The sequence below is a fragment of the Trichoderma asperellum genome, chromosome 7, assembly GCF_020647865.1.
Source record: "Trichoderma asperellum chromosome 7, complete sequence".
Taxonomy (NCBI): Eukaryota; Fungi; Ascomycota; class Sordariomycetes; order Hypocreales; family Hypocreaceae; genus Trichoderma; species Trichoderma asperellum.
Genome location: NC_089421.1, coordinates 3278208 through 3291440, shown reverse-complemented (window position 1 = coordinate 3291440; position 13233 = coordinate 3278208). Strand labels below are relative to the sequence as shown.

The 13233-nt window shown below is 43.5% G+C and overlaps 4 protein-coding genes across 4 annotated transcripts; 1 reads left to right on the top strand and 3 right to left on the bottom strand.

The window, feature by feature from the left end:
- Positions 1-4293: 4293 nt before the first annotated feature.
- On the top strand, positions 4294-5238 carry TrAFT101_011799 (uncharacterized protein; the record flags this gene model as incomplete). The annotated part of the gene is made up of 4 exons (XM_024900813.2): positions 4294-4413; positions 4474-4788; positions 4855-5021; positions 5079-5238. The coding sequence occupies 4 exons, from the start codon at positions 4294-4296 to the stop codon at positions 5236-5238; spliced, it is 762 nt and encodes a 253-aa protein (XP_024757774.2).
- A 2070-nt stretch (positions 5239-7308) lies between these two features.
- Positions 7309-8198, bottom strand: TrAFT101_011798 (uncharacterized protein; the record flags this gene model as incomplete). The annotated part of the gene is made up of 2 exons (XM_066129380.1): positions 7309-7390; positions 7447-8198. The coding sequence occupies 2 exons, from the start codon at positions 8196-8198 to the stop codon at positions 7309-7311; spliced, it is 834 nt and encodes a 277-aa protein (XP_065985513.1).
- Positions 8199-8301: 103 nt separating this feature from the next.
- On the bottom strand, positions 8302-9024 carry TrAFT101_011797 (uncharacterized protein; the record flags this gene model as incomplete). The annotated part of the gene is made up of 1 exon (XM_066129379.1): positions 8302-9024. The coding sequence occupies one exon, from the start codon at positions 9022-9024 to the stop codon at positions 8302-8304; it is 723 nt and encodes a 240-aa protein (XP_065985512.1).
- Positions 9025-10245: 1221 nt separating this feature from the next.
- TrAFT101_011796 (uncharacterized protein) lies at positions 10246-12161 on the bottom strand. Its single transcript, XM_024904241.2, has 3 exons — positions 11295-12161; positions 10821-11220; positions 10246-10764 (listed from the first exon to the last, which is right to left on the bottom strand). The coding sequence occupies exons 1-3, from the start codon at positions 11970-11972 to the stop codon at positions 10406-10408; spliced, it is 1437 nt and encodes a 478-aa protein (XP_024757776.2). The 5' UTR covers positions 11973-12161; the 3' UTR covers positions 10246-10405.
- Between the last annotated feature and the right edge of the window lie 1072 nt (positions 12162-13233).

Below are 13233 nucleotides of genomic sequence, written 5' to 3'. Positions count from 1 at the left end.
TACTGACTGCAGATATACTATAATGCTCTGGGTAAAAATGGAGCTTTAGGCTTTATGTCTGCCATATCAATCTTACAGTTCTTCATGGGACTTAGCATTGTATGTTATGGAATGCCCGCCCAATGGTCAGCGATGTCATATATGGCGAATAAATGCTTATAAATACTTGCAACATTAGGTAATTGCGGCGTCTAGGCAAACTTGGGCATTCTCTCGAGACGGGGCCCTGCCGTTCTCTTCGTTCCTCCGCAAAATAAGCAAATCCTTTGGATACCAGCCTTTAAGGACAGTGTGGGCATGCTGTCTTACGGCCATTATCCTTGGCTTATTATCGTTAATCAACACTGCAGCTGCCAATGCTCTGTTTTCTCTGGCAGCAGCTGGTAACAATGTTGCCTGGGGAATCCCTATCCTATGCCGTGTTCTTTGGGGCCAATCCAAATTTCGCCCGGGTCCGTTCTATCTGGGCAAACGACTCAGTGTTGCCGTTTCCATTCTAGCGCTACTTTACTTGACATTTGCTACTATTCTATGCATGTTTCCAACGCAGGGACCAAATCCTGATCGTAAGTCGGCAGTTCTCAGCTACTCCTTTCTTTTGTTGCCCATCATACTTCGCTTGATTGGAACAATTTTTTTATCCAATCGCCACAAAAGAAGAGTACCAATATTTTTCATGGCAAAATGCTAACTTGGAGCAAGCAACTGTCATGAATTACTCTCCAGTTGTCAACGGAACAGTCTGGGGAGGTGCACTACTATATTATTTCGTATACGCCCACACCTGGTTTAAAGGTCCTATACACAATACTCATAGCGTGGAAGAAGAAGAAGGGATTTAAGTTTCTACTGCGTTGCGTGTCATGCTCATTAATATTCCTAGCAATGCATCGAAAAAAAGAAAGCTATTCAATGAAAGCACATCGTCAATAAATAATTGGAGTATCGCTCTTGCATAGTTTTATGGGGCAATAATAGAACTTGCGCATATTGTACTATAATCCAAATGCTGCAGGCAAGTATTGTCTGTTTTGGAAATCAGCTCAAATAGTTACAATCCATATATCACGTCGGGCGGGATTAATGATTGTAGCTGCTAGCGTATCGAAATATATGATATCCATTCCTTTTTTTACTGACTGTTGTCTAGATTAAGCATTACGCTAGTAGGTATAACTGTCTGGTATTGATATCAAGTCCTGAACTCCTATGCGCTTAGTTAGTAATGCAGAGAAGCACATTTATACAACATTTAATTTTTTTTTCCCCATAGTAAGCTAATAATCCGTACATTAGTCTTTTAGGAGTGCCATGTCCTGTCCCTAGTATGAAGCGAGTATGTTATAAACTCTATGAGCGAACGACATCCCTCAAGGCCGTATATGATATTGTACAATGAGTCATTGAAACATGTTACGAATTCTCGGCCAAAACTTTGTATGCCGTGTGGCACCAAAAGATCTGTTTTCAGCTACTTGCCAAGCTTGCTCTCATGCGGGATAACCAGATTTATTTCCCCGACGAACTAGATCTTAGAAGTAGAAAATTAAAAGCGTTACATATTACATATTCTGCTAATGGTCACCTCCCATATAGCTATCAATTATCAGAAGCGCGTGCATTCAAGTCAAGATTTATTCCTGGGTGGTGCCACTGCAAGTAGCATATTCTAAGACTACATGTGTAGCGAGCTGTCTTTCTTGCTACACGATAAGTAAACCGACGGAGAAAGGAATATTAATATAAATCCATAGTGTTAGAGCTAGAGCCTAGTATAGCTAGATATGCCCCTTTGATGTGCCACACGAATGGTGCAATTCGCTGGTAGCGGCATAGAATGGGCGCATTATATGCGCTACTGTAACTACATATGTAATCTTCATCATGCTACAGTAGACGGCGAAATGGGGTCGCGAGTTAGCTACATATGTAGATAACGACTAATAAGGGTCTGTCTATTTTTAGCCGGATTGTGGCTTGACCCTCCTTCAACTTGTACTGCAGCGACGCCCATTTCGCCCTCCACTGTATCGAGCACTACGTAGATAAAGATCAAATTAAAACGGAATGAGCCAGTTAGACCAGAAAATAACATTAAGATGGCAATATATAGATATAACCCACGATGAGTATATGTTTGCTTAGCAACAAGAACGAGAATGTATATGACAAGTTGGATTATCTTTCTTCCCTTGCCCTAATATGTTGACACTTTTATCAAAGAGTGAACAAATGGAAGGGTATTGAGCTGTAATGGCGGGGGAAAGAGATCTATCAGTGAGAAGCGCAAGCAAGATAAGTAATCCATCCGCAGCTAAAACCTGTTCTAAGCCACTTTTGTCGTACCATGCGAGCCCATCATTTCGTTCTAAAGAAGCGTAACCATGGTGCTAGCGAGCGAAACCAGACTCTTATCAGCACTGTTCTTATAACCGATTTTTTAGTACAGTAGACTGACCACAGCGGCGCAAAGATGGCAACTTCATCCGTTACGATTAACACTATTCATGATTGAAGCTGGGAGCCAGATTTAATTACTGACCGAACAGCGCATAAATTCTCTCTGAATGTAGCAATACGTCCGTTTGCTCAATGTTTCTATTTGGATGCCTATGTACGACTTGGCTTAGCATTTGCGTTTCATGGAAGCGCTGTGTTCAGACTGGCTATACACCACTCTGGGAACCCGCGTGCAACGCTAGGATTACAACAGCAGCTGAACGCGTCGGAACAATGCAGGGCTCGCTCAGAGAAGCTATATGTGTATACAAGACGATAAATGAATGAAAAACATGTTTTGCCATTACTGGGCAGGCGAGGATATGGTAGACAGCTATATCCTAGAAGCACAGCCAGTAGCAGCTTCATATTGTTTGAGTTGAGAACGCTGCATCCATGGCAATGCATCAATGAACCAGTTTAAATTTTATATTCAAAAATATAAATAAATACACGCTCCATAACCTCTTTATAGAGTTGACAAATTCCGATTGAGAAAGTCGAGTCGTATGAAATGTACAAGCAATAGGCGCTCGATGCTAACTCCATCAAATAAAAATTCCTAGAAGCATTTACAGTTTACAATAAGTATCCCAAGCAGTAGATATCCCGAGCAATACATATGATGTATCACATCGAATTTGATTGAATACATTGGGTGGCCAAGAGCGGACTTTCGGTCCGCATCTCGCTGTCCACAAATCCACAATGACCGCTTCAACACGGACGCCGAGTTGGATTAGTCGTGAAGCGGCCGCGAACCCCGCTTATCAGAGGTTTCGCCTGATCCATGGATGATATAATTAAAAATATATCTAGCATTAGCTGACATATCCTTATTCCTTGGTAGTTATACACTAGTTAATTTCCAGTTGGCCTTCAAGTTATGTACGTTAATACGGGCTCAATGCCACTCATTGCTGGCACTTAAGAGTGCTCATGTAAGGCATAACACTTGAAGAGAGAAAGAAATTTATTGACTCATTCAACACGACATGGGCTTTATACAAGACTCAAATTTCTCTTTGAAGCCCAGTGTTGCACTGCCACTGCTAGCGGTATTATCGGTACGGTTTTGAACATTTGTTACTGCCAGGGAAGACTACCTATTACCTGACACAAGAAAATTAGGGGTTACTGTATATCGCATACACCGTTATTTATAATCTTTTTTTCCACCCTCTCAAAAAATTTCCAGGTCCAAAACTCTGGGCTCTTCACTATGGATTCTATGCTCGCCTTGAGCTATCTGGCGAAGGCCATCGAAGAATGCTGAGAATGCACATGAAGTACGGCCCCGTTATTCGAGTTTCTCCAAATCATCTAGCTTTCTGCCATCCAGATGCGATGAATGATCTTTCATCTCATCGGAAGCCAGGCCAGCTTGAGAATGGCAAAGATGAATCCCGCAGCTTGAGTGTTCCCCACAGCATCATTGGTGCATCCCGTACAGACCATTCTCGAATGCGAAAAAGTATGGCAAACGGATTTTCTCAGCAGTCAATGATCAGTCAGCAGCCTCTGATTAAAGTTTACATCGATAAATTATTTGAAAAGCTTGAAGAAACAAGCGTTAAAGGGGAAAAAATTGATGCGGTCGCGTGGTATAATTATACGACTTTTGATATCATTGGAGACTTAGCTTTTGGTGAACCATTTGGGTGTCTTCAGGAGTCAACCTATCATCCTTGGGTAGATCTCATTTTTAAGAGCATCAAGGGTATAGCATTTGATTCATCTTTTAGGCGCATGGGATATTTTCATGATATTCTAATGTTGTTAACTCCCAAATCGATGAAAGACAAGTTCGAAGAACACAAGAAGCTATCTGAAGAAAAAGTCATGAAAAGGTTAAAGACGGAAACGGATCGGAAAGACTTTATAGCTTCCATGGTATCCAAAAAAGGAAAAGATGTAAGTGTCGGGGGAAGCTAGATTTATTAGATGATAACTTGACGTGTTAATTTCGCCTAGGAATTATCCTTTCAAGAGCTTACCGTCAACGCTGGTATCCTAGTTATTGGAGGTTCAGAAACAACAGCAACAGTGCTCTCTGCAGCAACGTACTTCCTTGGTGCTAACCCAGAGCCTCTCAAAAAGCTATGCGATGAAGTTCGATTTGCGTTTAACAGTGAAGAAGAGATTGATCTATTCAGCGTTGGTCGCTTAAACTACATGCTCGCTGTTTTGGATGAAGCAATGAGGCTTCACGCGCCGGTTCCAGCGACGACGCCACGAACTATTAATGAACAAGGTGACACCATTGCAGGCTACTACGTGCCGCCGGGAGTAAGTGTCACTCTATCATTCTTTCAAACGCTATAACATCTTTTACTCAAGCATATGTTACTTCAGACAAACATTGATATCTGGTATTGGACCATGTTCCATTATGCTGAATATTGGACCCAAGCCGAAGATTTCATCCCAGAACGATGGCTAGGAGATCCAAGATTTGAGCATGATAAGAGACAAATCTTCACTCCTTTCTCTGTTGGCCCTAGAAACTGTATAGGGAAGAAGTAAGTTCATCGTAAAAGGTCTCACCGTTAATCATTACTAATACTTGATCGATCCAGTCTTGCTTATGCCGAGATGCGACTCATCCTGGCCAAGCTTATTTGGAACTACGATATTGAGCTTGCTGAAGAAAGTGTGGACTGGGATAAGAGGTGCAGATGCTATATACTATACGAGAAGGGGCCACTTTACGTATACCTGAAGCCTAGGCAGGGTTGAAAGCCTAGGATAGGATAGGAAGAGTCAAATTGAAGCATTGTATTTCCAGAAATATATATTATATATTTCCAGCTAGTTAAATTTATACACCATTGAATAGCGTTATAGCGTTGGCAGATTAACTATCTGGAGGCAAAAATACTTAGACTCCTGTCGCTGTTATACGTCTGTAATAACCGTAGCCCAACTTAGAATAGGAAGTTGACCAAGAAAGCATCGGTCGCATCCACATTTCTAAGATCAGGTAATAGAAACGTAAAAAGTATTCTGAGCGATAATTTAATCTATACTTCTACCAGGTGCTCTGCCCTGCTGTATATGTAGCGACCAATGCTTGTCGTACAAACAAACACTGTCGGCCATACCATTACCATCACGAAGTACGCCAGCCAACCACGTATGAACAGGCAGGTTTTTAAATTAACATAAAAATAGAGCCAAAAACTTTGGTCGACTGAAGAAGAATTCGAAATTTAAATCGATGACTCAATAAGTGGTAATCGTCGCTATTATGCAATCCTACATATCATTTCGGTTAGGACACTGGACGTAGTCTTGAAGAGAATAATATACGCAAGGATATGATATCAAGGTATTCCATCAACAATAGAAATGGAAGCATACAAAGGATATGCCTCAAGCTACTGGTACTGCATATAATATGCAGAACTACATCTTCAGTAGTATTTAGCAGCTATTGAGTCAAAATAAGTGTAAAATTCCAATACTTGCCCATGGGACGATCCCTATGAGGTCAGATCCTGGGATCACTGATGCCAATGAAGTAGTAATATTTCGCTTCATCACGTCTCTATGTTCTCCATTTCACTACTTGGTCTCCGTATCGGTCGAAAAGCAGCTGCTGTATTTCATAACCACAGACGTAATTACGTCTTGCCCATTCAAGCGTCTCTTTAGAAATAGGGACTTGATCTCCGTATCGGTCGACAAGCAGCTGAATTATTTCGTAACCAAAGTACTTATTACCCGCTGCCCATGCCACCACCTCTTCAGTGATAGGGATTTGGTCTCCGTATCGGTCGAAAAACAGCTGCATTATTCAAATTCCACCACGCTTATTCCTCACTGCTCATTTCACCGCGTCTTCAGTAATAGGGACATGGCCTCTGTAATGGTTAAAGAGCAGCTGCATTACCTTATAGCCATACCACTTATTTTTTGCTGCTTCCTCTATCGCCCCTTTAGTAATTGGGACTTGGTCTCCGTATTGGTCGAAAAGTAGCTGCATTATTTTATAACCAGTGTATCCGTTTCCTGTTGCTCGTTCCAACCCCCCCCCCTCCCCCCCCTCCCCCTCCAGTAATAGGGACTTGGTCTCCGCATTGCTCGAAAAGCAGCTGCATTACTTTATCGCCACATTCCCGATTACTCGCTGCGCACTTCACCACCTCTTTAGTAATTGGGACTTGGCCTCCGAATTGGTCAAAAAGTAGCTGCATTAATTCATTGCCATATTCGAAATTGCTCGCTGCGTTCTCCACCACCTTTTCAGTGATTAGGACTTGGTCTTCAAAAAGCAACTGCATTGCCTCATTGCCATAGTCTCTATTGCCCGCTGCCCACTCTACTACTTCTTCAGTAATAGGGACTTGACTTCTGTATTGATCAAGAAGCAGCTGTATTATTTCCTTGCCGCTGACACTATTTTTCACCGCTGAATTCACTACCTCTTCAGTAATAAGGACTTGGTCTCCGTGTTGGTTGAGAAGCAGTTGTAATATTTTAATGCCGCTTGATTTATTTGTCGTCGCTGCCACTAATACTTCCTCGGTGACGGTAATTTGGTCTCCATAATGGGAAAGAGGATTTTTCATTGTTTCTTCATCAGCTGATCCTGCAGTGAAAATTACCCCATGCTCTATGACCTTGGTATAATCTCCCCTGAGTCTCAGAGTATCAGCCACAGCTTCCAGCCACTCTGCTTTACCCGGTTCGCCTGTGGCCGAGTTCAATAAAATATTTCCGAACGTTGTAAGCAATTGTTGTCGAGTTGTTTCATATGTCCTTTCATAAAGTTCTATTGCTTTTGATAATTTTACGATTGCATCCTCATACTGTCTCACGGCTCTCAATAACTGTCCGATGTTGTGTAATCTGGTCGCCTTGCCCCAGTGATCCTCCGCTTTCGTCTCTGTATGCGTAAATACTCGTGTGTTTAAAAAGCACTCGTAGTCGGCCCCGCATAACTCTTCAGGGGACATTTCCCAGTCCCAGGCAAGTAGAAATTCACGGTTGAAGATTCTTTCCTGCGGCGAACCATATTGCCAGGAGTCATCCCTGGGGTTAACGGCAATTGCGACAATGACACCATAGTCCTGACATAATCTGATGATCGTGGGCTTTGATGCGCCTTGCAGAAGGCAGACGATGTCATTTTCCTTGATAGAGTTGGCAGAGGCTTGGAGAGTCCAGTCCCTATAACTCATCATCCAGTCGGGCGTGGATAAGGCCCAGGTCCTCACTCTCACATCTAGTATATCATCCCAATCGCCAGTGCTTGATACTGATGATATACTGCCGAGAACACAGCCCATTTGCTTGATGACTGCGACCTGCTTGTTGTCCCAAGTTTGGACAGATGCTTGTTCTCCGACGATCGAGTGTATAAGTCGACAGAAGAGGTCTGTCCATGGAATGTTGTAGTTAGGTAAAAGATCTGTTGGAATATCAGAGCTCATGCCGAGCAAGGCATAAATCTTGTCCCGCCAGTCCTTAGCCTTGTGATTGTGGTACATATCCACAAGCGTCCCGAGGGGGCGTATATCAAGAGAAAATCTGTCTGAGCTAGCAGCCACATATTTGGGTCGCAGGCTAGCGCCCTTTATAAGGCAGGCCACAGAACGAATTCGACTCTGCACTTCTGAATCATGCATGGCAAGGTTCAGTGCGTTTAAACCCGTGCAGAATGCAAATCCATCAATTTCCATGGAATAAAACATGATCAGAACGTTCCGAGCCGCAGCTACCTGAAGTACCTGAAGAGATTATATTAATAAATGTCGGCCCCTTAGACGTCTAAAATCTTACCCAGATGCGCTCAAATCATGATCGTTGAAGAAGCCTGCGAATAGCTAGACGATTTGCATCGTCATCCGAAGACTTCGCTGGCTGGCCGCCCGCAGCACTGCTTATTAGTTCGAGTGCTTGGTGAACATCAGCTGAGTCGTTATTGCCCACTGGACGACTATCTGTTGCCTCTTCAAGCCAGACAATTACACGACTTGCTCTGGCATATATCTTAGCCATGATCCGAACTTGACGATTCCGCTCTTCCATGTCATCTTGGTTGATGCAAATAGCATCGACCCATATGATCCGATCCAAGGAGTGATCCCGAAGGCGTAATAGAGCCGCGTGGAGATTTTCCGTGACGTATATGTCACCTTCATTGGTTGAAACACGTCGGGGCTTCTCTTCAGAGCCCCATACGTAAGATAAAGCCTCGTAACGGTGAGTCCCTTTCCCTGAGTCCACGAAAGGATACTCGAAAAGTTGACATTGTACCAGAGCATGTTCGTCTGAATGCGGTTGTAGCCGAAGTTGGCGGATAGAATGAGCTGACAATGGTGAATAGCGGTATGTTGATTTTGGATTGGAGATTCGATTTGCCACCATGTGGAATCCAGTGTCGCACACCATGGTCTTAATTTGAGGCGGAGGAAGGGTGGTGGTGGTTTCCCCTGGTATACCAAGAGTTTCACTCTCCTGAAGCTCCGAGACCATGCTCTCCTCACAGTGGCTTGGGTGCAGTGTCTCTAAAGCCATGATTCTAGTTAAAGACAGGTGGCAGCGTATTTCTAGTGAACTGTTGGCAAGAGTGTGGCGATGGAGATGAAAATGAAAATAAGCCAATCTGCGAATTTGTAGCTATCGGAACATTGATCACAAGCTATAGTGATGGCCCAATAGAGATTAGGCAACCAAGCAGCCATTCTCAAGTCAGCCCAACAGGCTGCATAGCCCTACGGCGCTGCTCAATATCGTCGATAGGCTTAATTGCGCATATAACGGCGTCTCGTAGCAGCACAACACAAATCTCATTATGCACATATAAGTAGTTGAACTCGTGAAACAAAGGATACATACGGTGAGCGGTACATTCCGTAACCGAACCTGGGTTCCTGTGCCGGCGAAAATAGAACTATCCAGCAGACGGCCTTTCTCCCATCATCTTGTCTCACTAGATTACATCTAGCATAAAGAGCCCGCAATAGTAAAATTTGAGCAAATAAATCACGAGGCTGTAGATAAGTGCTAGGCAATTATTATGGCAGTTCATGCTTTATTTATTTCTCTATAAGATTAATTTGGGCTTAGTTTAGGGAATTGAATTATACCGCTTGGTACTACTCTAATCAATAAATGGTTGATTTCAATTCACATCTGCATCCCGTTCTGGCGCTCAAGAAGTTTCTTTAGACGGGCAGGCTGATGATCGAAACTACGTTGGTAACCCCTGTTTATGAGCCTATCTGAGTTATTTCTAATACCTATCTTCTGGCTTCCAGGCTATTCCACTTGGACAATTCTCACCATTTGAGGACAGTCTAAAGTATCACGTTTATTTACTTAATTGTTGATCACGCTGTTTCTTAAAATACTCTGATAAATATTTAAAGCTGTATCCTCGTCTAAAAGATCAGGTAAATCTTTAGGCACCCATTCAGAGATCGTTATGGCGCCAGAAAATCCAGTATAGCTGGTAGCCAATGGCAGGAAGAAGATACTGGAGGAAGAAAATCCAAAACCATACTCAAACAACGCATATAGTACCCGTTATAACCATCAAAGTAGTCGTAGTCGCTATAGCCCATATCCCACGCATTTCCAGCGTCCCAAGCCTAAAGCTTTTCCTTCTTCTTTAACGCTGCACGCGTTCCGCGAGAGTCATCTAAGAGTAGGGTTTATAAAGTCTTCCATATATACATAGCATTAATAACGTTGAATGTCAAATTAAAAGGATAAGAGTCGCGACTCTAAAGATTTGCAGGTTCATTGCTAGCCACCTTGGAAAAAGAGGCGGCATGGCCTGGGAAAATCGTATTAATTAAAGCTGTGATAGCTAAACGAGATCAAACGCTGGAAAATATGATATGGTATCTAAAACTAGGTAAAAGAAATACGAAGCATATATAATTATTGAGTATTATCCCAATGGCACATTTCCAATAACAGACCAATTTGAGCCATCGTATTTTACTTCTCTTATTCGCCCATCTACTAAGTAGTAGCAGCGGGCCATATCGTATTTAGGCTGTAACGGGGTAAGGGAGTAAGCAGATGGCGTGAGGCAAGCTATATCTGTGCCTTTATCGGGTCTTCCAAAGGAATCCGGTGTTGATGTAGTTTGCCAGCCATTATCATCATCCATCCAGGTTATTTGAATACCGCCAGTACTATTTTGCCACAAAGTATAAGTATTCATAGGGCTGTTTGCCTGTGAATTTCGTGGAACGGAGAAGGCCCCAATGGGAGACTTGGGTGGGATAGAAACCGTTGGTGCATCTGTATTGTCATGTTAATTTGGCAGAGGGATAAAGACTCTTTCACGATCAACTTACCCGCTTTCAATGATGCGGTGGAGCTACTTCTCCCCTCGGCAAGGAGCTTCTGGTCATCACCCTGATAGATGAAATTTCCGCCGCCTTGCCTTGCTGAGCTTGTCGAATAGGCGACCTCTACCAGTGCTGAATGGTTTTGGGACGGGAGATTCAGAGGATTCTGTAGCCACTTGTTACTTGTGGTATAATAAGTCTCTTGTAGTTGATTAAGTTCGTCTTGGAAAATAAGGCTAGGCCAGTATGTTGCAAGTCTCGAATTCGCAGCTGGCTTCAAGCCGAGAGAGGAGATTGTTCCGTTAATATTAGAGGTTTGAACCGTAGGCACTTTCTGTTCTAGGACCTCCCACTCTTGTATTTGGCCCAATTTGTCCACATAAAAAATATCAATTTGAGTAAAATTCTACGAGATTAAACTTGAAGCATTAGAGGGAGATCACACAGTCTGCGGCATAATAAGGAGGGGGAAAGGCTTACATTTGTAGAAGTTACCGCAGAACTGAAATACAAAGTAGAGTTATAATTGCACGCTGCAATCGGACTACCCAGCCTAAGAGTCGGGCCGGTAAGGGTTGTTACTGTTGACCACATGCCATCTGTGGAGTCGTAGCCTATCAAACGTAGATGTTCGTCTTTTCCCTGATAGAAGAGGCGGATACTGTAGCTGGACGTGGATGTCCACCAACCAGTTACTGCAATGCTTGAACTAGAATAGGCAGCGTTTGGCGACGTCGATGACGGGGTAGAAGAGGGGGTTGAAGAAGAGGTCGAAGCAGAAGTTGGAGAAGAATCTGAAGAAGGATTTGAAGAATTCGAGGCTGTGGTGGTTTTGTGTTGATGTCGCGATCCAACAACGCCGCCTACTACGGCCGCCACCACCACCAACAGGAGAACAACGGCTGCAACAATAATCCATAACCTCTTTCTTCGCGGACTTCTTTGTGGTAATTGCTCTTCAATGGCTGCTCCGGTATCAACTTTGACCTCGCTACCCACGGCGCTCATATTGCCGTTTGCTACCTCCAATCCATCGTAGGCGCGGTATACCTCAGGTGCGCCCGAGCCACTAAGTCTGTGGGAGACCTCCAATGCAGAATAACCACCTTCAGAGGGCGCGCCCGGCCCCGCAGACTCATAATCGGGTAACCTGCTCATAGGAGCCCGGGGTGACGGATAGAACTTGCCGTTGGTAGATTAAAGACAAAGAAAACGAACTGAGAAAGAAAAGAAGATTAGGATTGCATCCCAGGCAAAGCTTTGTGTTCCATTGCGAAATTTACTAGAGGGAGGCTCGCTTGGGCGAAATCAGGCGGTTTGCGGCTCCCTTGAGCTCGAAATCCCCATCAGCTCGCTAGTCATTGTGATAGCCTGGTTGACAACCAAGGGTATGCGGCAATGCGACAAAGGGGGTTGCTGAAGGATTCAGGATTCCTTGCAAGAACCAATTGTAAGGCTGCAGAGTGAGGCGCGAGGTTCAAGATCGGCGGCTACATACCCAATAGATTATAATTCATGAGCCACTATATTGGCTGGGGGTGGTTCGCTGCTTATAATAGACCCCAACATTTAGTCGCGGTACATCGTGCAGATACTACCTGCTACGTTAATAGACATTAGCAAGGTACCAATGCCACACTGAATGCGTTTATGACTGAACTATGAGGTTTTCATACGGACAATTCGGTGTAGTATTCGCTAACCTTTCAAAGCTAAGGGCGGAAGTTGCCGCTCATAAGCAAGGCAGACAACTCAGGCACAGAACTGACATGGATGTTGCTTATTTATCCAGCAAAATCCATGTCTGAGTTCTTAGCTTGTTATTTTGACTTTTGTTACTTTAAGCTTGACTATCCCCAGCCTGTCGTTGCATACTCAATTAGACAAGCCGATACCGGTTGAAACGCACTTCTGGTGGTTTCACTAATCACATCCTCTTACATTTGTGTTGCTGACTTCAAGAGAGGCGTATGGCCAATGTCATGGCTGTGCTGCACGCATCGCAGAGAGGTATTTACGAGAATCTGAAAGCGGAGAATTGCGAACTACAAGCAAAAAATGCAATGCATGTAGAAGCGGAAAATTTTCAGAAGTGGGCAATACACTGGGCTGGGGTGGACATTTTGGGCAATCATTACCTCTCATGCTACCCCTGCTGGACGCAGCCCATTATATACGAACAAGCAAAAAAAAAAAAGAAAGAAAAGTATAACCATAAACGCACAGATCGTGTTTATTACGCACCCTATTAACATGATATAAGAGTTCTTGTACTTTGTAGGAAGTGGTTTTTACTTCTCCTATTGCTACGGTTCTTGCAACTTCTACCGCCTCTGCTGATAGTAACGTTTATAACTTCAGTGTCCATTGCCCTACTTGTGTGTGAATGTATTCTCATTTTGTGGTCCCTATTTGTTTA